Below are 27,114 nucleotides of genomic sequence, written 5' to 3' on the forward strand. Positions count from 1 at the left end.
GTTACCAAGAAGGCAATTTCCTTCTTTATGTAGCGCTTCACATTTGAATGCTAAGTAACCACTAGAGAGGGGAAAAAAGAAAAGAAAAAAAATGAGACACAGAAAGAATTCCACATTCAATGCAGGATCTCAAATGCTTCCATAAGGCACTTCCCAAATGTAATATGAGACTCTCTGTATGCTGGAGATCTGAACCATAAGCTGAGCACAGTGCCCTGCAAATTCTGGCTGCCGACCATGATGTTATGGCTATTTTGCCAGTGGTGACATTGCTGCCTATCAGGGAAAAATATACATCAGCACTGGGAATAGGGCAAGTGTGGAGTCTTGCATCTGGGAGAGAACAACCCCATGTATCAGTATAGGTTAAGGATTGACCTGTTGGACAGCAGCACAGGAGCAAGGGACGTGGGAGTCCTGGCAGACAGAAGGATGATGCATGAGCCAGCAATGTGCCCTCGCAGCCAAGAAGGCAAATGGCATCCTGGAGTGTATTGAAGGGGTGTGGTTAGTGGGTCAAGGGCGGTTCTTCTCCACCTCTACTCTGCCCTGCTGAGGCAGCATCTGGAATATTGTGTCCAGTTTTGGGCCCCTCCCCTCAGTTCAAGAAGGGCCACAGGGAACTGCTTGAAAGAGCCCAGCACAGAGCCACAAAGATGAAGGGAGTGGAACATCTCCCTTATGAGAAAAGGCTGAGGAAGCTGGGGCTCTTTAGCTTGGAGGGGACTGAGGGGTGACCTCATTCATATTCATAAATGTGTGAGGAGCATCAGGAGGACAGAGCCAGGCTCTGCTCCCATGATAAGATATCAAATGATAGGATAAGGGGCAATGGGTACAAGCTGGAACATATGTGAACATAAAGAAAAACTTCTTCCCTGTAAGGGTGACAGAGCACTGGAACAGGCTGGAGACATTCAAAACCTGCCTGGATGCATTCCTGATGTGATCTACTCTAGGTGATTCTGGTCGGGGGTTGGGGGGGGAATGGACTAGGTGATCTTTCAAAGTCCCTTCCAACACCTAACTTTCTATGATTCTGTGAATTAAGAAATATCCCTGGCAGCTGCATCACATCTCTATCCCATCCTTCATGCTACGGAACACTCATTCCAGCAGGGGCCTCCACTTGACCAACACAACACAGCAGCCACTCACTAATAATTAACATGCAACAGTGATTAATTAGGTAACACCTGACCAGTAGCAGGGCCACTCTGCTGCCCTTGCCCTGTCTCACCACACAGGCACATTTGCAATCTACACAGACAGCTATTAATTCCAGATGTACCCCATTTCCCCCAGCATGCAGAGAGCACAGGCCAAAGGCAGGATTGCTAACTGTTGCACAGCACAGTATGTGGCTACAGCATTTCCATATACTCCAGTGTGCACAGCATGCCTGAAATGAGACCCAAATCTTTACCTTGCACACAGCATGCTGTAAACATTCAAGCAGAGTGTTACAAAGTACACCCAAATACACAGCTGCCTCCATTTTTTAGAGTCCTATTGCTTCTGCTTTCAGTGTAGCAGATTTTTAGCCTTCCTTTTAAAAACTTTGCTTTTATAACTTTGATTTCAGGTTGCTGTACATCTATACACTGGAAACAGTGTCATGAGTTATGATTGACTGATGTACAGCTGTTTAGGGATCAAAATTTTAATTCCATTGCTTAATCACTTCTGTACATTAGCTTATTAACAGAGGTCTGTTTATTGACTCTGCTTTGTGCCAAGTGCTTACGATGGCTACTCTGGGTCCCCAGTGGAATCCCTCCATATACATACTGCAGGTAACAATTCCTGCTGATGCAGCACCATGCTGTTCTTCCAGCTGTTCTGGTGCCATCCTGAGAAACAGGGTCAGCACTGGCATCTCATTTGTTTCCTGATGCTTGGTTTGCATCCTCTTCCCTCTAGAGAGATCACTGTTCACAGGAACACTACTTTTATTGCTCATGTTAAGCTCTTTTGTTCTTCAGTGGAGGCTACTCAGTCTAGCAAGCCCACAGCTCAGGCTCTTGAGAAGCAGTTTGTGTGCCTTCTCCCTTTGTTTCTGCTGGTTTTACATTTTGCTCAACCAATTCTATAACAAAATGAACTCACATAGCATATGCAAGAGCAAAGCTTTTGTCACTATGCCTCGCTCCTCCTCAAAAATGTTACGCCTCAGCTCAGCAGTAGGCAGAGGGGCTCAGGAGGTAGAGGTCCTGCTCAGCCACTTCTGCAATTATTCAAGAACATCCCTGCCCTGAGCATGTGGTTACCAGTCTTGATTCACTGGCTGTCAGAGGCAATTCTGCTTCATGTCTCCCCAAAAGATTACTGGATTTTGATTAAGAAAGGTCAAGGGCAGCTTTTCCCTTCCAACAGAGAGTATGACTTGAGGAAAAAAGTACTCATCACCTAGCACCAGGACTTTCATCTCCACTTGAAAACTTTATTTGCCTGAAGTGACAGGAGGCTTAAGGCAGGGTATGTACAAGAATACTTCCATGCAAATAAATTCCTAAATAACTTATCTACATGCTATAAGTAAAAAAAAATAATACAAGTGTTTTAGCAGGAGAACAACACAAAGCTCAGGCAGTCAAATCAATGATAATACCCATTTGCTAGCTCAGTTTCAAATGTACATTGTATTAGTGGCCTAGCATAGTAGAGATTTAAATGAATCCTTAACGCTTCAATATATCCCCCCAAAATAACTTTCCCAATATTTGATTTTCCTTTGAAGGAAAGTGTCCAAGATATAACTAGCTCTAGCTGCAGACTCCAAATCTCTGCCTAACACCATTCTCAAGGAAACACACCTTCAACCAGCGTGAAATTGGCATGGCTACACTGAATCTGCTACATGCCACTGCAGCACTTCACAGAAGCTGATGATCTCAGTATACGTGCGTTAAGTGAGGGGGGTGGAAAATATGTTTTCATCAGGAATAATAATGCTGCAGAACATTCTTGGGCTGAGTAAAACAAATTAACAAGTTCATAAGAAATATATTTTTCTAATTGAGTGTAAAGGCACTAAATAACTGCTGTCTTCTAAGAGAGAATCAGATTCATGGTGGGTATCTCTATATTAATTAGGAATAAGAGTGTTACATGGATTTTAATGAAACAAAGTTATGTCTGTGGCTTCTCTAGGACATTAAAGTCAACTTATCTGAGGAACACAAGTCATGGCTGGGTTTTTCTTTTTGTAGGAATTGCAGTGGTTTATTGGGAAAGGTGGTAGAAGTTAGCAGTCTGAACAAGCTCTTATCTGTTAAGGTACAAATTTGGAGAGCCTCCATTACCAAGCTGGAATGACAGAACTCTAGCAGGCTGCTAGAGCACAATACAAATTACTGCCATCACACTAGAGTACAGTGTACCTCGTGGTTGTGAGCATAAGGTACAAATAACACTTAAAACACTCAGCAAAAACATTTTTCTCAGCTACAAGCTCACAAACATTTACCTTAATGCATTTGGCCATATGGAAATTTACTTAACAGCACAGCTTGGGACAACTACTGATCCACATCCTGTGCTGCTAAATGACACACTAAAAACTTCAAACTAAATGGGAGGCTTTTAGCTATCCTAATCCCAAACCAAGAATGCCAGGCCCCACTTAGCACCAAAGAATGCACACATCCAAGTTCCTGTCACTGAATGTGAAAAATCCTCAAGAGCAGCAAGCAGTTCAGCAACTACAGCAAGCTACAACAGCTAAAGGTTTCCATCTCATCTCATGTATGGAGTCACTGGACCAGTCCACATGAAACACTACAGAAGATCACCCTGGCGTTACTTTAACCCTAAAGTCTTAGTGTTTCAATGATAAAAGCAGTCATTTCATACACATAATTAAAAATTCAGAGTCCTGTATTTACAGATTAAAAAACCACCTCTTATTTGAAATTAAACTTGAAATGAAATGAAGTTTTCCAGGAGCCCCAGACACCCAAGGTCCCAGAACAAGTCAGGATAAAGGAGGAATTTTCCTTGGTTGGACTAGATGATGTGTCAAGGTCCCTTCCAACCCCTGACATTCTGTGATTCTCTTTTGGCTCTAGCCAGGAGGTGAGGCTGACAGCAAATACCTCAGCTTTTCACTCCTATCAAATGGTTCTTTGACCACTCCATCCCCAAGTGGACAGGACCTGTTTACTGACACGTTTTCTGCACATAAGTTTCTTTTTGCACCTTTCACACCACTAGTTTCAGCACAGATAACTAATTTTAGTTCTTCAGTGACTACAGAAGACCACAGCTATGTTTCACAGTATGGGCCTCCACATCCTCTTCAGAAGTGTTGTGTGCTTGTGTTTGAAAACTGCAGAAGTTCACTCTGACTCCATTGAATCACTAAGGCTGGAAAAGACCTTTAAGATCATGAAGTCCAACCATAATCCAGCCACCATGACCACTAAATCATGTCCTGAAGCACCACCTCTACAGCTTCTTGAACACCTCCAGGGATGGTGACTCCACCACCTCTCTGGGCAGCCTGTTCCAAAGCCTCACCACTCTCCCAGTAAAGAAGTTTCTTTTAATGTCCAATCTAAACCTCCCCTGGCACAACTTAAACCCATTTCCTCTTGTCCTATTGCTAGTTAGTTGGGAAAAGAGACCAGCCTCAATACAACCTCCTTTCAGGTAACTGTAGAAAGCAAAAAGATCTCCCCTTAGCCTTCCCCAGACTAATGTAACAAGACAAAGGCAGTAGCTTAGTGTTTTGATACAAAGAGGATTTTAATTCAATCCAAGTGTTCTCTGTACAACAGAAGAAAGGTTCCATATATAAAACAAAAGTGTTGCACAAACATGCACAAAGAAGTTTCTGAGCTCTAGTGCTTCAGGAAGCCAAGGATTTTTTTGAGAAGATAACCATGTGAGGTATTGTTATAGATGTTATAATCCTGATTTGGATCAGTCTCTACCATGTACAACTCTCCTGCATGGACGTCTTCAAAGTTAGCACTGAAGTTGTTCGGATTAAACTGAACCCATACAGTATACCTGTAGTCAACTGTACGCATGGAATAGCCCATGATTCTGATGTCCTTCAGCTTTGGCTTGTCAGAGTTCCACTGAGGAGTGTCTGCAGGCCTGGGATATTGGCTGAAAGCAACAAGTTCTTCATTGAAACATCTGTAGCTGTCATCACACTCATCTTTCTCTTCCTCTGCATTTTCAGAGGCATTCAAATACCGGACAATGCTTGCCCCCTCGGTGCACAGTGCCACGTGAAATGAGGTCTCTGGGCACACAGGAGGAACCTGCAGGCCAGCAAGTTCAGCAAGTGTTGAAAACAAAGACACAAGCTCAACCACTTTTTTGCTTTGCCCTAGAAGAAACATCAAAACACAAGTTAAGGAACACAATGGTTTGACAGACTCTGGTAAAACATTTTAGAAACTTATTCTGATAATTAAGTTGGTGTTTTATTGAAAGTGCTTTGTACTGGATTTGTGGGGTGACACAAATCAAGGCAATTATGGTGTGGCAGTAAGCTCTGAAGATGCTAGTTGATGCATTTGTGATGTATTTTTAAAGAGAACATTTTTACATCTACATTTCTCAAATATGCAGCCTTCAAGACAATAATATTCGTTACTTTCAACTCTTCAGAAAGACAAAACAAGTTCCAGTGTCAGCAGTTTAACACAAGTGTGCCTCCATCAAAACAGTTTCCAGTGCTACACAGAGAATGTTTACCAATTACTGCTGAAAAGACAGCAGGTGCACTACAAAAGGTAGGTCAAGTATACTTTCAGGCTTCTACACCACACAAAACCAAATCACCTGTTGTGTTAACTCAGACATCTAGCTATTTCCACCTAAGGAGATCTAACCAAAGCAAAAATCCCTTCACCATCCTGTTTCTCCTCAGTACGAGAAGCACAGCCAACATGGACTTAAGCTGCCTGTAGGCAAAGTATCATTATATCACTATCTCTTTACATGTATCTACTGTAAACCAAAAATAAATGCTGGGAACTTACTTTGAGGAACCAAGCCTGAAACGTGGCTAAAAGGGTCAAGGTAAGGAAAGACCCTCTCTCCTTGACTAACAAAGGAAGTTGTCATTCCTGGCACATAAAACATCAGTGGCACACGGGTAGCAACGTCAAAATTGCTGTATTTTGCCCATTCACCATGTTCTCCCAGGGACCATCCTAGATAAAGAACACAATTCAGAACAGATGCTGGGTTGTAGATCAGCAATAGTATTTTTTCCTTTTTCCACTGTAAATGGACTAGTTTGTTATCAATGTTATATTAAAAACAAATAATCTATCTTTAAATACAACCAGATTTTTCTTTAACATGAAAGCTGTTTTGACTATATCTTGCAACTTGGTACTCTTTTATTAAGGATATAATTACACCTTTCCTTATTTCCCCCTACTCCAGATTACAACTAGGAAATCAGCATTAAAACAGCAGAAAAGAGGAACTGAGGTGTGTCAGTACCTACAAGAGCCTCCAGATCAATTCCACAAAGCACTTACTTAAGCTCTGGGCAGCTGCCAGCTCTGAAATACTCCCGTTAACACTGTGACCAAATATCCCTCTGAGCCAAGGCTGCTATCTATGCCAGACTGCCCCATCAGGATGTAACTCCTGAGGAAGCAATAGACATCAAAACTCTTTAGCTCTCCTCTTCCATTTGGAAGAGATGCCAACGTGACTTCCTTCCAGGCCAATTTATTGCCAACTTCACTTTAGGGGTAGACAAAAGAGCTCTGTAACAGCTATGTTAACACATTGGGGTTTTTTGATCACTTTGCTAGCTATGGTACCGGAAACACCAAGTGTTTGCAGTGAATCACAATAAGGGAAAGAGAAATTCAGTTTACAACAGGAAACCCAAATCAAGGCAGCAAGTCAAAAGGAACATCCAGAGTGGCTTTAGTACCAGAATTAAACCCCATAGCTCTACAACTTGTAAGGGCTTGCTTAGACACACACGCTCATAGAATTCAACTCAAATGAACTAAATATGTGACTTCAGATTGATTTAGTTAAGCCATACTCTAACTTTTGTTAAAGTCAGTTAAGCCATCCCTCAATTAAAAGGATCAGGAGGAGGTTATTTTAACAAATATTAGAGTATTGAAGCAAACATTAGATGCTTGAGGTATTTATCCCCTGATTCAAACTCAGTTTTTCACCCCCAGGATGCAGAGTGTGTAAGACCTTAGTTATGAGGGGGGAGCCATATTGCTATCAGTTTAGATGCTCTGCAAGCAGCAATGACAAGTGCAAGGAAACACACTTCAGCAGTTAATGAGAAAGCCTGTCATCCTCGGTAGCAGATGGCTCTCTACAAATTGTAAGAGGGGGCTGGGAGGTGGGGGGGCTGGTAAGTGGTCGCTATCCTTTCACAGCACTGTTCCCAGCAAGAGCCACTCTTTGGGTAGGAGGTGGGAATCCAGCAAGCTGAGACCCAGTGTTCTGGCAGACAGTCTCATCATTCACTGGTAAATCCTCAACCTGATTAAAGAGAGGTGCCTGCAGGGGCACAGAGCTGTGCAGCCCTAGACGCCTGTGTCAGTCCATTTAATTAGAGACAGATTAGCCAGATATACAAGGTATGGTAGCTCTGCTGTACATCATATAAACACACACTTGATTAATATGCCAGCATTGAGTTGCACAATTATTAAGAGTGAACTGGAGAAAGATTTAAATGCTTGCCATGATCAGCAGTGAAAACTACTATTGTGCTATTTGAGAGTCCTACATCATCCAAAGCATTCAAGAGCAGGCCAACTTGCACATCCAGGTAAGAAACTGCTGCATAATAACTCTGACGAATCTGACGCTGCAAGGTAAGAAAACAGGAGAGAGAGGGTAAAAAAAAAAAGTTAGCTTTTCCCTAGACACACACTCAGGAAAACCAGTGGGTGGCTGTCTAAGTAAAGAAACTGAAGGGTTTTACTTGTAAAGCTATATTTCAAGTGTCTGTAGCCTGATTCATGTCCCAGAAAAGGTAAACAGGGAGGAAGCGGTTAGAAAATTCCATTTATCTCCCAGAAGATTTTTCAAGCAAGATGTTACAAACCAATCAGTTCTGCTTCTCTCAGGGTCCAGACAGTGCATCTTATTTTGGCTTAGGCACTGGAAAGTCAAAGGAAATCTTGCAAAAGAAGATACACTGAGTGGCAAACAAACAGATGAACAGACTCAGATCATGAAAACAAACACAGCGTTGGTAGCTGCTACATACATTCCCTTATATACAAACAAGGAGTACATAGTTGATGGCTGGTCTCTTCCTCCCCACCCCCACTAGCTTGACTGCAGTTAAGAGTGAAGGTCTGTCTACCAAGATAGCGGTGACAGTTTGCAAGGCAGGGAATTAGCAGTATTTGCAAAGTGTCAGTTTCTGAATACCTAGGAACATCTAGGGGCAGCTGACTACTCCCTTGCATTTGAACAAGTTAAGGCATTTTGACTTCAGTGCATTGTATTGACAGCTTACCTGGAAGTCATCTGGAAGTGGTCCATAAGGGAAACTAACATTTAATGCTTGCACATCATCCCTCTGTCTGATATCTGTCCAGGGGTTGTATGCCACAGAAGGTAGTTTCTCTGGTACCCAGGGATCTGGAGCTAATGTGATGTTTTCCAAGGGGTACAGCTTGAGAAATTCCTTTACAAGACAAAGAAACATAAAGACTGTCCTCACCTCTAAGAACTGTTGTGAACTTTGTGTTGTAAAACAGCTACCATTTACTCTTGGATATTCTTCAATATTCTTCCAGTTTATAAGGCTTCATTTACCCACCCCAGAGTGTAAAAGCAAGCAATAGTATGGATGCCAGCCCCAAACAGTTCCTGAGAAGTACTGAGTTAGTAAGTACCCATAAACAGTCTCCAGTATCTCAAAGCAACACTAAAATAGAAGATCAAACATCACTTTCTCTGAAATGAGTAGGAGTTTTGCCACCAACTCAAACAGGGAATGGAGTAAGTCCTCATTATGTCATACTCCATCAAGCTGAACACTGCCTCCATGCAGTGGCAGTCATTATTATGGTGGCAGAGGCTGAGCTTTCAGCTGAATGCTCACAACTCCTTCTCATTAAACATTCTGAAACGCAACACAGAAGCTGGTTTTCAGCTTCCTCTCCAGAAACAACACCAATAAACACTTTTAAGATTCAGCTAGACAAGGTGCTGGGCCATCTTGTCTATCCTGTGCTTTTGCCAGGAAAGATTGGACCAGATAATCCCTAAGGTCCCTTCCAACCTGTGTTCTGTGATTCTATGATAAATCCTTTGTGGACATAGCTTTGAAAAGCAAAAGCAACACTTCTCTAGGTTCCTTTCTGTGCAGGCTCCTATGTCCTCACCTGTGGGTACCTCAGTGGGATATGTGGTTTGTGGTAACCAACAGCCAGGAAGAATTTTTGGTGTTTGGTTTTCATAACATTCAGTAAGCGTATGGCCTCTTCAGTGCTCTGAATATCAGGCAGAGTACCACTGGGCATTTCTGACACATCCACTGGGCACACCAAGTTAGCATAAAGTTTCCCATCTTTACCCCTACAAGTCTTAAACAAGAAAAAAAAAAGATAATTAGTTAAGTAGTTAACTTCTGTAAAAGCAAAGAAGAAATCCACTGTTCTGTAACTTTCAAACCCATTCCTTCTACCCCCAAGACTGCAGATTGGATACAAAACAGGAATTTCAGAATTTCTATGAACACCAAAGGTGCAGAGTACACCGGTGACTGAGCAGACAGCTTCAGGAGCTCAAGAATGCCACTTCCCTGTCTATGGAAAATCAAAATCCTCTCTAAAGCTGAGCTGAAGATTAAACAGTCCCATGGGAAAACATGGTTTCTATGATGAATAGAATCTTCGACCTATTAGCAAGAAGCCAGAATTTGGTTTCAATATATATATACATGTGTGTGTGTTTTTACTCCTGATCTCAAGAGCTCATAGAAAACTGCCTGGAATCTACTGACTTTGTTTCTGAGAAAATGCCAGCAGCAGGTGATATATAATTGGTGAGTAAAGATAAATTAGGTGACTATACAGTTGCCAGGAAAATACTACAAGTATCTGCAGGATGGGCAGATGAATTCTGTGAATTAACATAACACACCACTGAAGGGACAAACCTCTTTTTGACAGGCTAGGAAACAGAATGTAAGACTGGCCAGTTGTTTCCCTGTACAGGTTGCATTCTTAAAAACCAGAGAGCACAGCCTATGCCCAACACAAAACCTGACCATATCCTGAAAACCTCCTTTGCTAGAGTTAAACAAATCACTCTTACCTTATCATTCTCATGCTTTTCAGTTGAGGGATGAAAGGGTGGAATGGACCAACTGTATGGATAGTCATCACTGTAATTGGATGAAACTCCTGAAAAGGGTAAAGATATTAGGAATGCTATAATAGTTTACTGAATCAGGAAGACTTCAAACACAAGTTTAACTTGATTTCAGTTGTTTCTTTTTAAATATGCTAAAAGAAGAAAGGTTTTGAATGATCTTTCACAATTGAAAAAAAAAGAAGCCCAAAAAGTAAAAGTCAAAGGTAAGAACACACAATTTTCCCTGAAACACCTTTCACTGGTAAGGGAGACTCAAGGGTCTTGAAAAACCTTATTTCAGGGAAGTGCAACAAAAAAAAAAACACCAAAAAAAATAGGATTAAAGAGCAGCCTTCATATATGCCCTTTATTAGCTTTACTATCAACCAAAAGTTCCTATATTCATACAAGTTTAGTTCCGGGGTAATGAACTACTAAAAAGAAGGTCAGTATTACAGTATTTCAACTCAGTAGTGCTATTGCCTTTTTAACTAGTGAGCTAGTTTCCTATTTAATTGGTGATATTAGTCATACACTCTGTATCTCCTGATCCAGACAGATGGTCTATTATGAAACATGTATATGCAGAGCTAAGATAATGAAGCTGTTCGGTAATTTCATCTTCAGGGGATACCTAACTTCCAGATGTATTTTTGGAATGTTAGACATTTATTCCCTCAATCCCTAGACTAGATGTGAAAATACTCATTAGATAAGAGTCATATACTATGCTCATCTTTAATGCCTTAAGATTTAAAATTAAGATTTAAAGACAACCTACAATCATTGTAGGATCTGGTTCATGATTATGATTGAGGCTGTCAATACAGAGAAGAATCAGACAGTTGATACTTCTACATGAAGTCCATTTGTGACAACATACATGTTAAGCATACGTAGATGACAATTCAAACCATACCAGGATGAAAAACTTTCCCCACAGACAGGGTCACATAGCCATTCTCCTTGAAATACTGGGGCATGGTGGAATAGTTTCCTGCATGCACTCTCCAGTAGGAGTAGAAGTCATACAGTCTGGTGGTATCAGGTCTGCGTCCAGTAAGAAACGACACTCTGCTGGGAGCACACACTGCTTGCTGAGGAGAGAGCCATCCAAAAAGAGAATCATCTCACAGCAAAAAATAGAAGACACATACAAACTGACTTAGGTGGAGCTGAGCAAAACATCCAAAGGCTCAGGAGCTGCAGATGAACGTGTTTCATGTAACTTCAAGCTGGAATGAACAGCACCCTTATTAAGAATACTAATTCCCAATTGCAAACTTTTAGCAAGACATGCTTTTACCTGTTTATAATTTTTCCTCAAATAACCAGTTCCTAAGCACTAAAAGCTTTGATTATGCAGCTAGCAGTGAAAAAAACAAAAACAAACCCTAGTCAGGCTGCTGTTGAAATCTGGTAGCTCACACTTACACAGAATTAAGCAGAAGCAGCAGATGGACTGTGGTAACAAAAGCCCAAGTCTAGCTGATCTAGATTGCCTGAAGAATAATGAAAAGGATAAACATACAGAAGGTCCAGGTTATGATTCAAAGGTCTTACGAATTCTGTTCCAGGCTGGCAAGAGTCGAGAGTTTGTAAGTTTCTAATCCCTAGTTGGAATCAGACTCAAATTTCTCATTTCTCAGCACAGCAAAATTTGGGAAGGCAGGCATCCTAGGCAAGGTATTAATTAGTGTGATTTTGCATCCTGCATTTAAGTGATGCTGACCACAAAAGCTGCCCCTGTGTAAAGGCCTGTGGAATGGATTCCTTGGCAGAAAAAATTAAACAGTAAAAAAAACCCACCTTTAATAAACAGTAGAAAGAACTAATTCTGATTTAGCATTTTTAAGCAGCTAACAGTGAAAAATGTTTGTGTGATACTGCACTCCTCCAAGGGCTACAGAAATACCATCATTCAAATGCCTCATTTTAATTTTTCTCACCTTAACAAAGGTATAGGTTCATACAGCATATTTCAGCCCAACCATTTATTTTCAACTGGAAATAATTTACCTTAACAAATACTTCTTTTTTTCCAATGATCTGCCTAACACCTAATAAACCAGTAGTTTATTTTGTAGAGAGAAAAAAAACTATGATTTCTCTCACCTGTGCATATGCATTGGTGAACACAACACTTTGAGAAGCAAGCTGATCAATGTTTGGAGATTTCACGAGCTTATCTCTGTAACACCCCAAAACAGGACGCAGATCATCCACAATTATAAACAGGACATTCATACCATCTGTGAAGGAACAGAATTAGAAATATATTAATTCAAGCTCCAGTGAGTGGAGATTACTTTATGCAGATTTGTCAGGTTTAAACCCCAAATTATACTTAAGAAAAAAATTAACTAAAATCAACGAGAACATCTGATATCTTTGTAAGTGTAAATAGCGGGATTAATTCCTTCAACGAAGGAATTCGTATTTGACATAGAATTGCAGCGGTTTTCACATCCCTTCTAATGTCATTGCTTCCTCTCACGGGGTTTCCGTCAGCTGCCTTCAGCTGGCCACTGAGAGGCGGTGTCACTTGAAGAGGTATTTCATAGCTCCACCTAGAACTGAATCCTACAGCTGGCAAGTTCGAGACGATGTCAAACCACGGGTATGTCTCAGACGCTGTCATGCTAAAGGATTTCACTCCAGATAGATAAAAACATTTTAAAAGAACTAATTACACATCACTCGAGCTGTATCATGTTCAGTGCACAAACTGATGGATGTCTAAAGCCAGAAAGCCTTCCAGGAGGCAGACGGAGCTTCCCCAAATGCTCTGCTCGACTCGAACCACGAAGCACCGGGGCCGCAGGCAGTCCCCTCGGGCGCCTTGCTGCAAACCAGGGGCCGTTACCGGGACGGTGCAAACCGACCCGGCTCCTCCGCGTACCCTGCCGACGGCCTAGATTCCCCCACCCGGGAGAAGAAGCCCCGCCGCACCTCTGGGCTCCAGCGCCCCGCGGGTGCGAAGCCAACGGGTCTCCGCCGCCTCCAGGGCGAACGCATCGTAGGACAGGCGCAACAGACTGAAGCAAAGCCAGGCGGCCAGAGTCAGCGAGGAAACCTCCGCCATTTCCTGGCACGGCAGCCAGAACGGGCAAACCCATCGCCCCGCCCCAGCTGCCGGTGCTGGCCCATTGCCGGGCATTAACCCGCCCCGGCCCAACCGGCAGGCTTCGGGGCCGGGAGGGCGCTGTTTCCCGGTGTGACCACACGGTGGCGCCGCGGCTCCGCGCGTCAGCCCCAGCCCGTGCGAGAGGGAGTGAGGCGGGACAGGCAGTGCCAGAATCAGTGCCGATGTCACCGGCAACGGAACGCGCAGTGCCGGTGTCAGTATCACTGTCAGCGAAATGGGCAATGTCAGCGTCACCGGCAGCAGAATGGCAGTGCCAATGCCACCGGCAGCAGGTCGGACAGTGTCACCTGCGACTGGGCATTCCCCGCAATAGCACCCTGGGCGTTCTGACATGCGTTTCGCATGCAGATGACGTTGGGAAACAAGGAAGTCAAGCTTTAGCATACAGAGCAGCACCCTCAGAGTCGTGCTTCATTTCAGTCCTCTTTGTTAATCAGGTCTACAACCAGTTAGCACTTCTGCTCTTGTAACAAACACCGTATTCCCACATTACCTCAGGATCTGGCGACCCCAAGTTCCCGTGGGCTGTTGGTGGAAATGCATGTTCAGCGCTGCCAGCACGTTTCTTGTAGTCACCCTTCAGGTACTAGAAAGCCACTATAAGGTCTCCCTGGATCCTTCTCTTCTCCAGGCTGAACAGCCCCAACTCTCATAGCCTGCCCCCATAAGGAGAGGTGCTCCAGCCCTCTGATCACCTTCGTGGTCTACTTCTGGACCCTCTCCAGCACCTCGATGTCCCTCTTATGCTGGGGGAATCAGAACTGGAAGCAGTACTCCAAAATTTTTCACTGTTCTCTTCTTAACTGGGGAAGAGAGAAACAGATTCATTGCCAGTATTCCTGTATAAAATGAACTCACTGTCAACTATGCAGGTGCTTCCCAGTCTGCAACTGTAAGCTAACCAAAGCCCAAGTTGGTATAATAAAGCTGTTCATGAGAAGATTGTAAAAATATTAAAATACTGTAACTATGTAGTCTTGAAGCAAGTAAAGTCATGCCAAGTGTACTAATATTTGATAATGACTGACTTTTCACTTGTGTGTGAAAACCACTGTGACACAGGTACCTGTGAAGTCATGTAGAGTTTTCTCTTTTTTTAGCAAGTGTTAGGTACTCCTTTAACTACAATGCCAGATTAACAGTGAAATGTACTGGCAAACATCAATGTCTTCAGGATCAGACTATTAAAACCCCCGTGTCTAAGGGAAAAAGCCTGCTTTTTCCACAAAAGCAATGCATTTCTAATGGAATCTATAATTTTATGCTTTCTGTGCTTCAGGACTGTATCAGTTGCTCTTTCTTATCAAAATGTTGGCAGCATGAGTTCTGAGACAGAAATGCCCTAATCCATCACTTTTTTTAAATACTAAAGACTAGCATACAGAAAGAAAATCTATAGCTGAGTGTGAAAAGTTCAGATAGCAGAACCTGCCTCATCAGAGGCTAGCAGGTAGGTGGATTAGTCCTGTGCTCCTGAGATTGTGCAAGTAGTGGTATGTCTGCAACTTTGAAGTTATCTGCACTAAGAGAAATTGCCATGAAAACAATCTGACTGTCCAGACTTTCCTAGATGCTCCTCTTTTTTCACTTTTCCCCACCTAGAAAGGTTATTCAAAGGTAATACAAAGATTTTGAAAGCTTGTCTTGGATTTCTGCATACCCTATCACTTACACAGAAAGCAGATTTACCAGATGCAATTAATTACATCATGTTCAGTGCATAAATAGCACAAAGCACACACAAAACTCAATGCCTTCTCGAGAAGTCAGACATACTGTGCATGTGCACATCAAATGGAGAACACACCTGATAAGAGATCTTCTCCAGTAGGCTGGATCTCCTGCACACTTGCTGTGTTGGTGGCTTGGACAGTACTTCCAACACATGCAAGGCACAGCATGCTTGCTGCATCTGTGCAAGTTCTCTGTACACATCCTACAAACCAGATCATAACACACAGGGAGTAAACACCATAGGCAATAAACAACACAGGTCATCTGAAGCAGAAATACAGGAACTTTACCCTAAAAGCACTGAGGAATTCCTATCAAGCTGGTATCAGTTCCCCAAGCTGGTGGCTTCTTTCACTGGAGGGTATCTGCTTAAAATGGGATCACCTCAGAACCAGAAGAATCCTTCATCTCACCTCTGAAGAAGCTGACAGAACTATGAAACTGAATTCAATCTCAGTATTTTTGTAATGCAACAAAGCTATTTCATTAAAAAATATATAGGAATGCTTCAGAAGAGAGCAACTTTACTGAAAAAATTACAAACATCAGGAAGTGTAAAGCCAATTACAAAAAGCATAGGGATCATCAGAGTTAAACCTTGGTTTCCTGTAACTGGCTTGGTTTGGTAACTCCTTAATGGGATAGAAAATAGCCTGTTTCTCTGCTCTGTAAAGCATCATACCTGAGGCTTGAAACATGCTGTGTGTGCACCCACCATAAGCTTACCAGCAACACTGGCTAAAATAGTCTGTCACCATCCAATTTGTTCAGCAGGATGTCTGGTTCAGAAGTCTGTATTTTGCCATGAACACATGTTCAAACACACTTTCTCTAAACTGTTACAGTGAAGTTTATTTTTATGTGGATCTTACACTTCCTTTCTACACTACTTGAATCAAATTAAAAAGCCTGCAACTACAAACTCAGTTACTAAGGAGCACACAACATGCAACCAGCTCATGAATATTATTCAGTGTATTTGATGATTGCATATTTTGGAATTAATTTTGTGTGTAAACAGTGTTATCTCACAGGTATTAGCAACTCTCCTAGCATAGATCAGCTGCTGGAAATGTATTGAACAGTATATCCCCAAGAGATACTTCTTTCCTCTTCATTTGAAGACTTTTTCTGGAAAAGGCTGAGGAATTATTTTGCTGTTGCACATGCATTTAATTATCATAAAACTTGCCTCTCTCAAATGCAAATAGGCTAAATGGTACTTGATATGAATTTCCTGGTTTGCCTAGCACAAGTATTTAGCAAACATCTTAAGTTCAGTCCACTAGAAGAACAAATTACACTAGAAAATGTCTCTATCAGCACACAAGTTTCGATGCTAAAAAGAAAACTGGGATGATGCCAGGTAAATTACTTCAGACCCTGAAATCACAGCCCTAATAGTACGTCTCTGACAAACTGGTCTCACAGCTCAGCTGTCCACTCCACCCTAGATGTATGGGCATTTGAGCTGCCTGTCATACAGCTTCCAAACTACTGTTGTATTGGGTGTGGTGAGTTAGGAGTCTAATGGGACAGGTTAAACCTAAACCTTGCCTGAACTTAAGTCATTCTGCTAGGAGTTCTGGAAGTCCTTACGAATGGCAGCCCCCATCATCTGTCACCACCACTGAGTATCAAATTTAACAATTTGATAATTTAGCAATATGCTGAGGCATATACTGAAGGTTTGGGGGGCTACAGGACTGCTTGCAAAAGTGTTAGGGATGCAGATGAGGCTACTAACATAACAGCTAAGCATCTTAAAATCAGTTATTTCCTATGACAGTTGTGGTTTAACCCCAGCTGGCAGCTATGTCCCAGATAGCCACTCACTCACCCCCACCCTGGTGGAAGAAGGGAGAGAATCAGAAGAGTGTGATAACTCGTGGGTTGAGATAAAGACAGTTTAATAGGTAAAGCTAAAGCCACACAGGCAACAAACCAAGGAATTAGTTCAGCACTTCCAATCAGCAGGCAAGTGTTCAGTCATCCCCAGGAAAGCAGGGCTCCATCACATGTAACAGTAACTTAGGAAGACAAATGACATAGCTCCAAGTGTCCTCCCCTTCCTTCTTCTTCCCCAAAGTTTATATACTAAGCATGACATGAGCTGGAAGGGGGTATCTATTTGGTCAGTTGGGGTCAGCTGTCCCAGCTGTGTCCCCTCCTACCTCCTTGTGCACCCCAAGCCTACTTGCTGGTGGGGTGGTGTGAGGAGCAGAAAAGGCCTTGACTCTGTGTGAGCACTGCTCAGCAGTAACCAAAACATCCCTGTGTTTTGAACATCACTTCCAGCACAAATCCAAACCACAAGCATACAGTGGCTACTATAGAAACAATTAATGCTATCCCAGCCAAAATCAGAACAGAGAACTACTACAAGACATGTTAAAAGTTAAGCACAGCAAGATTTTTAGTGGGAAAAATCTTATTAATGAGCTATAAGAAATAGCTCAATAGCTCAATACTTTCAAACCAACAGTAGACCTTATAAAGTAGCATTTTCATAGCTATGATCACTTTCTGTTTAAGGAAAGATTTCATCAGTTTCATTTGGAAACTGTATTTTAACGTTCAAACTTCTTGAGCTAAAGCCCAAGAAACAAATAGGTAAAAATCTGTCAAGTCAGCATCTGAGGAATAGGTTATAAAGAAATTAGTGCTATTATTATTATTAGAAATAATTTTACTTTGATTTATGAAGTGTGTGACCAACTTGGCTTTCTCTGCTGTTTCCCTATATTGCAAAATGGCTGTGATCCTCCTCTGTTGGGTGGAGGACAACAACATGGCCAAGGAATAGCTTCCAAAATGGAAATCAAAACTAACAGCAAGATTTGCAGGTTTTGTGTCGCAGTGCGGGAAGACTTGACGACTCAATCAATGTGATTGATAAGCAAGCTTCAAACTTTATTGAAAATCACACAGGTTATATAGGATAGCTCATTCATATATGCAAATCTTTATCATGCTATTGGTTACATGTTCAATGTCAAACCTGCCTCTTGCGGTTTTCCATCCTGATAAGCTAACCACAAGTTCCTCTTTTTGTTGGCCACGATTCCTCCTAAAACTCTTCAAGGTGACTCTGTCCTTGTCCATGATTGGTCAAAATCCACTATACCTTGCCAAGTCACGCTCTATCAGCTGGACCAAGCTGGACCAGCTGCATCTTGTACCATTAACTAGGCCAGCTGCGTCCTGTGTTTTGCTAAATCACCTTTGGTCAGCTCATCTTTGTGTCCCTTAGCCTTTAGCCAGTCCTCCACAATTCCCCCGTTTTCTTTAACAAACAAAACAAAAATAGTCATCTGTTTAACTTGGGTAACAATACAAGTATAAACAATCTTAACAACCAACAATATGAGTATAATAATGCCTAACCATCACAAACCTTCCTTAACAAGTGACATAATCCACGGGGATACACCTCCAAACCATGAACAAAACCAATCATCAAGTGGGTTGACATCTTTTGCAATTTTCTGGCTGTGACCTTCCTTACCTGAACAACAACACAAACATAAACAATTCTCACAACTAACAATGTCAATAAAACAATTCCCACCAATCACAACCCTCCTTTACAATTGACATTAACCAAATAAATAAACACCCAAACCACAATTAAAACCTGGTATCAAAAATTCATATTCTTCTCAATTTTCTAATTATATTCCTCCAACCATTTGATCTGCTTATATATAAAAACACTATTATCCAACAAGTTAAAACAACACATTCCTTCCAAAATTTCAATTTTTTGTTAAATTATTATTTTTGGTTACATTTGGTTACAGGGAGGGGAAGATCCATTCCAATACAGTGGTATCCTCCTTCTCCCCCGTTCTCCTTAAAAAATAAATAATAGTTTTTCAAACATCTCAACCGGCACTTTCCTCTAACTTTGTAACACTTGCTCAAAACCTTACTGCCCTTTAAACATACCTCCAAACACAATACACGTTCGAGTCCAGCTCCTTGTCCATTGACAACCTGTACTTTGCCACTATACTCCTATCGCTACAATAGCATGGTAAAAATAACATGCAAACAAACAGCAAAAACAAAAAGCTTCATTGCATTGCCCAATATAATTATGGCCGTGACTTCAACATACATCACAGCATCGAGGTGATTGGTCAAAGGCAACGTAAACTGTTAGTTTATTTACTGTTTGGTGTCTCAATCAGTGCTATAATTCTTATTTTTGTTACTGTCCTTCTCTGTTATTTCAATAACTATTATAACTAAGTTGTTTCCACGGTTCCTGTTAACTACCAATTATCGTTAATTGTTAACACTCATTACAATAAAGTTTATCATTTTCTACAAAATTTATAACAAACAAAATCAAAATTCAGTCCTAATTCACGTGGAACCATGGTACATTTTTCTAAACAACGTTTGTGATCCCAAATGATCAATGTTCAGCTTCATGAGAGATGCTGTGTCCTCATGGTCTTGACTCCTCTGCTGTTGTTTGTTGCGATGATCACAGGTAGCAGGAAAGAAGGCTTGAGGGGGCCTACTTGCCATTTGCTTTTAAAATTTATTTCTTGTCTACTTTCCTAATTATTATTTGTATTTTGTTGTTATAATTTTTAATCTGTATTTTAATTTGTTATTCTAATCACCTTTTTATTTTTAACCCTTTTTTTTCTTTTCTTTTTTTTTTAATCTAATATTTAATCTTTTGTTTGATCTTATATTCTTCAAATTTTTTATTTTTTTTATTTTCTATTTTTATTTATATTACTGCTTTTTATTATATTTTGTAACCTTCTGCATTTCGATTAATTCCTTTTATTATTATTGTGCATTTTAACTTTCCTGATGTCTTCTTTCTATGTTTTTTATATCCAGAGTTTTTGTACTTTTGTTATATTTTGTATGTTTAAACTTTTTCTTTACACTTGTCACCTTTTTGTTTACCATTTTAAAATTTTTTGTTCTTTGCATTTGTTACCCTTTTTGTTCACACTTTTTTTTTTTTTTTTTTCTTTATTTTTCTTTTATAGTCTATGTCTAAAAAAGGAATCTAAAAACCTTACATTAGCTAAAGAACACCTTAAAAAATGAATACCTATTTACTACAAACCTTAACATTATTACAATATTACATGGAGCTCCTTTAAAATGCCTAGGCAAACACAAAAAAAACCAAAAACAAAACCAAAAAGGTTCGAACCAAAAAAAAAATCTCACAAGATAAACTCATCACTAAGTACACACACCTCAGTACAATAACCATGCATTAATTACCCACAAGTACTAAATGCATACCATTCATCACGCTCACCAGGACAACCCAGCAAAACTCTAAATAACAAATCTTCACACCTTAGCACAATGGCTATGTATTAACCACCCACAAGTACCAAATGCATACCAGTCATCATTCTTATTACAAAAACTTAGCAAAACTCTAAATAACAAATCTCTGAAAAACATTACAACCAAAAAGGAAAAAATGAACACTGTTGCTTTAAGTGCAAACAGAGTTGCGGCTAAAGCCACTGGGAAGGGGGGGGAGGGGGGGTCGCTAGTGCAAGCCTCTGCGGGGGAAAGGGTGGGGGCCGGGCAAGCGGCCGCCGCTGGGCTGCCGCTGCTGTCAGTGCTGCCGGTATCAGTGGTGCGTCAGTCGGCACTGCCTTTGTCGGAGCCGTCGGTATCCGCGGGGGCCGGCAGGGCTGGCGGGCGGGGTGCGGTGGTAAGAACGCCGTAGCCGCGAGCCCCCAAGCGCTCCGCTGTTTCTCAGAGGGGCCGTAAAACAAAGTCGGCGCTGTTTGAATTCCTCGCTACCGGTGTTGTGGTCCTCCGAATCCGAGCCCTCGCTGGCGATATCAGAGGAAGATGTTGATGAACGGGATCAGACACACTTGAGCTGCCTTTTCTCGGCTTTTTCCCCGCTGGGTGCAGACGGCAGTGGTGGTGGCTGGTAAAACGCAGTGTGGTATCGGGGGCGGCCCCGGTCGATCGGTCGATACCTCTCAAACACGTCGTTTGGTTGCAATTCAGATACAACTGGGGCTGCATCTTGTCCTGACAAGTTTGCTGTAACTCCAGCAGCCATCCGCTGTTCCAGCTCATAGTTTTCAATACAGTTTATGCATTCTTGCCACGGCCTTGACAATTTCCTTGCAGTCTTATCATCATCTAACATGCCTTCCCATAATATTTCTCCTAACTTGCGCCACTCTCCTTCCTCAAAAACAGTATTAGGGTCCTTAAAACACTCTTTTGCTACCCCATACATAAATAACCCCATTAAATCCTTATTCAGGTCTACACCTTGTACATGCCGCTTTTCTAAAAAGCACTTAAATAAACCATACGCTGCTTGCCTCTCCATAATTACCCTAGGTGCGCACCTATTTCCTTGCAGCCTTTTGAGGTCGCTCTCGCAGCGTCTTCGGCTGGATCACTTCGTGGCGGAGATGCTGGGGATTGAACCCAGGGGCCTCTTACACGTCGTGTCTCCAAGGTGAATCACCTCCTGCGCTGCAACAGGGCCGGCATCCTCACACTGGACTGGCTCATCGCCCCCGTGGCGGAATTCACCTCGTCGCCTCCGTGGCGGATCACAGGACGGGCCTATGTCCCCGTCAAAAGGAGAAGAAAGAGAGGAAAGAAAAGAAAGGAAGGAAAAAAAACCCCCGATGGCAGGGAATCAGTTCTGCCTGCAGAAAGATCGTCCCCGTACGGGCCACCATTTGTCGCAGTGCGGGAAGACTTGACGACTCAATCAATGTGATTGATAAGCAAGCTTCAAACTTTATTGAAAATCACACAGGTTATATAGGATAGCTCATTCATATATGCAAATCTTTATCATGCTATTGGTTACATGTTCAATGTCAAACCTGCCTCTTGCGGTTTTCCATCCTGATAAGCTAACCACAAGTTCCTCTTTTTGTTGGCCACGATTCCTCCTAAAACTCTTCAAGGTGACTCTGTCCTTGTCCATGATTGGTCAAAATCCACTATACCTTGCCAAGTCACGCTCTATCAGCTGGACCAAGCTGGACCAGCTGCATCTTGTACCATTAACTAGGCCAGCTGCGTCCTGTGTTTTGCTAAATCACCTTTGGTCAGCTCATCTTTGTGTCCCTTAGCCTTTAGCCAGTCCTCCACAGTTTTGGTGTTCCTGATTTCCTCTGACATGGGAGATAAAGTTTTTATTTTTAGGACTAAGTAAATATGGTTGGGCAATACAACATAACACAGCTGTTGATCTCTGCTTATGAAGGACATCTTGGCTCTTCACAAACGTTCCTCCAATGGTTTCATCAGAAGTTGCATTTGACTCAAAAAGTAATTGCAAACACCATGTTAGACTTACAAGGGAACCTAAGGCCTTTTTCTGCATCACTCAGTAATTCTAAGAAAGCAGGTTTTCACAAACAAGTGGTTGGGCACTGTGATCAGTTCACTCAAACTCTCAACAAGCAATGCTGTTTTCACAAATCATTAAAACTAGTCAGAAATAGATTATGATGTATTTCTCATTCATTACAGAAAGTATTTGAATAATCACTACAGGAAGTTTCTAACTGGCAAATTTATTGCTAAACATATTTTTATCTAAAAAGCAGTTTTCATTTTTGTGTTATGACTGAGGAAATCTACTTCTGTACAAGTTACTATGAAGAAAATGAGAGAAAGGCTGGTTAAAAATATTAACACCTGCATTAATATCTGTAGCCTTCTCTGGCATTTGCAGTGAGGAAATGTAATCCCTACAGCAAGCATGGAGCTGTCTGAACTACTGAGACATAATGTAGATGAATCTCTAAACAGTGCTTTTATTTTTGAAAGCTTCCATAATTCTATTTTCAGAATCAAAGCAAACATACTTTTTAAGTCATCTGTGAACATCAGCACTCAAGGATAAGCTAAAAGCATCATATCAGAAGCATTTGCATAGACTCTCAGCTCGACATTGTTATGATAAGTGATAAGATCCCATGGTAGTCTGTTCTTGCATTCTAATCTGCAGAGCTATGCACTGGAAAATACACTGTAAACCTTAGGTAATACATTCTTAATCCAAAACCACTCATTATAAGCCTTCATTTCACATAAAGTCATTTCTCCACGTCTGAAGTGACTCATGCGGATCTGTTCACCCACCAAGTGCTAGGTTAGAGATCTCACACAACAAGTTCTCCCAAGCACATGTAGTGTCTGAGCTGTTTCAAAGATACTATTTAGATTGACTTCAGCGTACTGGGCAATAGGTACTCTTACCACTAACAAAAGCAATGAATTAAAGGCACACCTCAGTCATGGTTTCTCCCATTTCCTGTTCAGCCTGTAAACATAGCAAATTATATATTATCAGCTCCATCTCTGATATGCTGGCCAGAAAGAGATGGGTGGGTTAAGGAACTGGAGTTCTTCCTGAGCCTCCCTGCACCCATTTCAGGAAATGTGCCTACAATTCAGGCAATGCCCGAAGAAATCACACTGTCCCAAGTGTTTATTGAGAGCAGGCAAGTACATTGCAGTGTAGCCCCTAAGAAACAACACATAAGCACTGAGCCAGGCAATTTCTCAAGTTATACAGTGAGTGCAATAAAGAGATAAGGCCTGTAAACAGGAAAGCCTGTGTAAACAAGATGTCAGGTAGTGCTACCAATGTCAGTAGCTGGTAAGGACTGGTCTATTTAAACATTTGGAAACTCTTTTGTTTGTTGCTGCAGATTTCAGAGGATATTTTGTATGGCATCCTCAGAGTAGTTATAAAATACAGTTGTTAAAGCCACTAAATTAATCTGACCCCCATTTATTGTTAATAGTGAAATCTAACTGCCCCTCTATCCTCCTTGTTACAACTGCCTCAGAGGGGAAGTGAATAAGCTCATCAGTATTCAGGTATTGCTAACAGGGAGGTCACCTTCTTCTCTTAAGCAACTCTCCATTTCAAACACTAAAACCTTGTAATTAGTAATTTGACAAGGACACCAAAGCACACAACTACTTTGCTCTGACTAAGGTGATGTTTTCTGTCATGTCATTCTACTTACAATGCACGAGAGGAGTTACTCCTGCAAAGACAGATCCTGCTTCCCACATACATACAAACTGTGGGACACAAAGCAAGTGTCATGAAGGCAGAAGCAGAGGGGAGGATAAGCAGAGACCTGTAATTGGGCAGCAAGGCAGAATTAAAAATTGCTCAAGGCTAGGAATCATCAAGGACTTGTTACTCTTTAGGGTTCTTTTAATGACACTTTTTATCACTTTACTGAAACAGTACTAAGATCAAACAACACAGGACTAGCAATTGTAATAGTGAGTAATAATTGCTCACAAGATCAAATTCTTCCTTTCTCTACTATTTCCTTTCTTCACAGTTCAAGATTCAAACTACAAAAATTTTTTGCTTTGTGCCACAGTAAGCATTTCTTGCACTGAGTTCACTGTGTACACAGTAGGACTTTTCAAGACCATACACTATCCAGGAGTTTCATGGGCTGAAAATGGCCTATACCTCCAGAAGTATCCCATCAATGTGCCAGATACGACCCCAGCACACAACAAGCTCTGCAGAAGGCTTTCTGGTACAGCAGAAGAAAAATTCTTGAGAACCACATTTCCACAGCAGTGGTTTTCCCAGTTCAATACATAACAGATCAAGATACAATCCTCAATACATTCATATGTTGGGACTGCAGGATTGAATAGCTTGTGTCTGGTTATTTAAATGATTCTACATTTCATTATTTTATTAATATAAAAGGAGACAAAACGCAAAGGAATTAACTAGAAGACCGGGGGGAGACAGAACTCTACTCAAACTCTACTCAAACTCTACTCTTTTTGTTTTGCCCATCTAGAAACCAAAACAGTGGGTTTGTCCACTTAGAATCTGATTTTCCAACCTTTTTGTTGTACATAATCCTATTATAAAGGTTTGAATGAGCATAGCTCCTTAGCACTACTACTGCAGGTGTGAGTGAACTATGCCCCAGGATCTCAAACACAGCATACACAGGGGATGCTTCACTAGACAACTTACTGCAGGAATCCTGTGGGGAAAAATAGTGTGTGATCATGTCATTGAAGATTTCTTTGCAACAGCTTAGCTGTGTGAGAATACTAATACTTTAAAATACTCTTCCCCTCCCCCCTTTAAGACATATATATGTTCAGTACAATACAAGTTACAAAGGCTCAGGGAAGATGAATCACCTCCAGCTGTCCTCTTACATAGTCATCCTTTCTGAGCTTGGACTTGGTTAAGTCAAGATTCCTTTTTGGATCATTAAGCTGGAGCTTCCTGATTCTGCTACTTAATTTGGACAGCTCACAGGTGATCTTGAAATGTCATCTTGCTACACCTCAGACCTGAAACCCAGGTTAAAAACCTAAAAGTTCACTTCTTTGATCTTTTTCATTTTCTTTCCATCTCCCATGCAATTTTGTTAACAATTGGTTTCTTAGTTCATAGCTGAAACATCAGTGACTTAAGTGACTTGTACTGTTTTCAAATATCTTTGTGTCTTTTCAGTGTGGTTAAGATTTAAGTAGCTCCTTCTCAAAGAATAAATGCAGCAAGTAGCTGGTTAGTGTTTTACCTCTGTAAAAGCCATGTAAATTTCCCACAATCGTATTGACGTTTAACCTGATCCTTTTCCTTGAATACATTGCAGAAGGAGCTATGTTATATCCAATTACTGATAAGCTGAAGCCTGATTTATCACTGTCCTGCATCACTGACTAAAGTATATGTTGTGCAGTGTTACTACATTAGGATGCCAGCATTTTAACCCACGTGCTATAGTGCTGCAAATTATAACACTGCTGCAAGGCACACTGAACTGAATTCACCTCTTGTACACAAAATCCAAAACTGTTATTCAATTTGTTGGCATTTATGCATTTGTCTTGCACTGTCTGGCTTGACTTCTGAAAGCAGCCCAGAGGAGTCATGAAGGAATGAATACAGCCACCTCGGGATGGATATCTCATTTGAAGTCAGTGTTATCTGGATCTGCAGAGCCTGGAGATTCTTGGAACACTTGACCTATGGCAGTGCCTAAGTTTTTAACATGAAAAATGCTTTAGCTAAAATTACTGGGTGTCTTTATTTTAAAAAGGAGAAAAATAAATAGAAGCTTAGGCATGCAGGACTCCAGTCAATTTTCACAGGCATAATATGATAGGCACCATCACAGACTGACCTTCTGGGTGAAAGATTCCATTCCTAGTGCAATTTCTGTAGTTAAAAAAGAATGTTTAGTGAAGACAAGAGCTCCTAATTTTCAAAAGACGACAAGTCAGTCTTTTAGCATGAATGATCAGGTTGAGGTAAAGTTCAAATTGCCTTTCCTTTGTAACACACAGGACTGATCAAGTAGAGGTTTAGTGGAAATTAACAAAAACCATAGCCAATTTAGAGAAAACACTAGCAGAACTGTGCTGTAATTCTTCCTAATTACTTAGAAACCTCATGCTAAACACCTCTATTTTTTTTCCAATAACAACACAGGTTATAAAATTAAATTACTTGGTGTTGGATTAAGTTGATTAGTCAACCTCATAATGAAAGTAAGGTGTATTAGTCAACTACACAATGAGTTTTATAGCAAAACCATGTGAATTTTATGTAAAATATTCTACCTGTACAATCAGTTGTAGTTTACTGTAATCAAATTAAATACAACATTTAAAGGTAAACCAAATGTGTGTTGACTTCTATTATATAAACTACTTCATGCATTTTTTTTCCCAGTTGCAAATTTATGCCATTTTTTATTCAAATACACTGCAAATTAAATGCTCTCTTTTCATTTATATAAGGACTCTTCTCTTGCAGATATCTTTTTGGGTAACAAGAAACATGAAAACCTTTAAACATAGCAAAGAAACGTGATGCTTTGCTA

The 27,114-nt window shown here is 41.1% G+C and overlaps 1 protein-coding gene across 1 annotated transcript; it reads right to left on the reverse strand.

Annotated features, from left to right (window-relative positions):
* Positions 1 to 4,735: 4,735 nt before the first annotated feature.
* IDS (iduronate 2-sulfatase) lies at positions 4,736 to 13,446 on the reverse strand. Its single transcript, XM_009901523.2, has 9 exons — positions 13,288 to 13,446; positions 12,451 to 12,587; positions 11,255 to 11,432; positions 10,297 to 10,385; positions 9,363 to 9,563; positions 8,489 to 8,659; positions 7,702 to 7,828; positions 6,003 to 6,176; positions 4,736 to 5,344 (listed from the first exon to the last, which is right to left on the reverse strand). Exons 1-9 carry the CDS (start codon positions 13,418 to 13,420, stop codon positions 4,845 to 4,847), a joined length of 1,710 nt encoding a protein of 569 aa, XP_009899825.2. The 5' UTR covers positions 13,421 to 13,446; the 3' UTR covers positions 4,736 to 4,844.
* Positions 13,447 to 27,114: the final 13,668 nt, after the last annotated feature.

Source organism: Dryobates pubescens, chromosome 18, assembly GCF_014839835.1.
Source record: "Dryobates pubescens isolate bDryPub1 chromosome 18, bDryPub1.pri, whole genome shotgun sequence".
NCBI lineage: Eukaryota > Metazoa > Chordata > Aves > Piciformes > Picidae > Dryobates > Dryobates pubescens.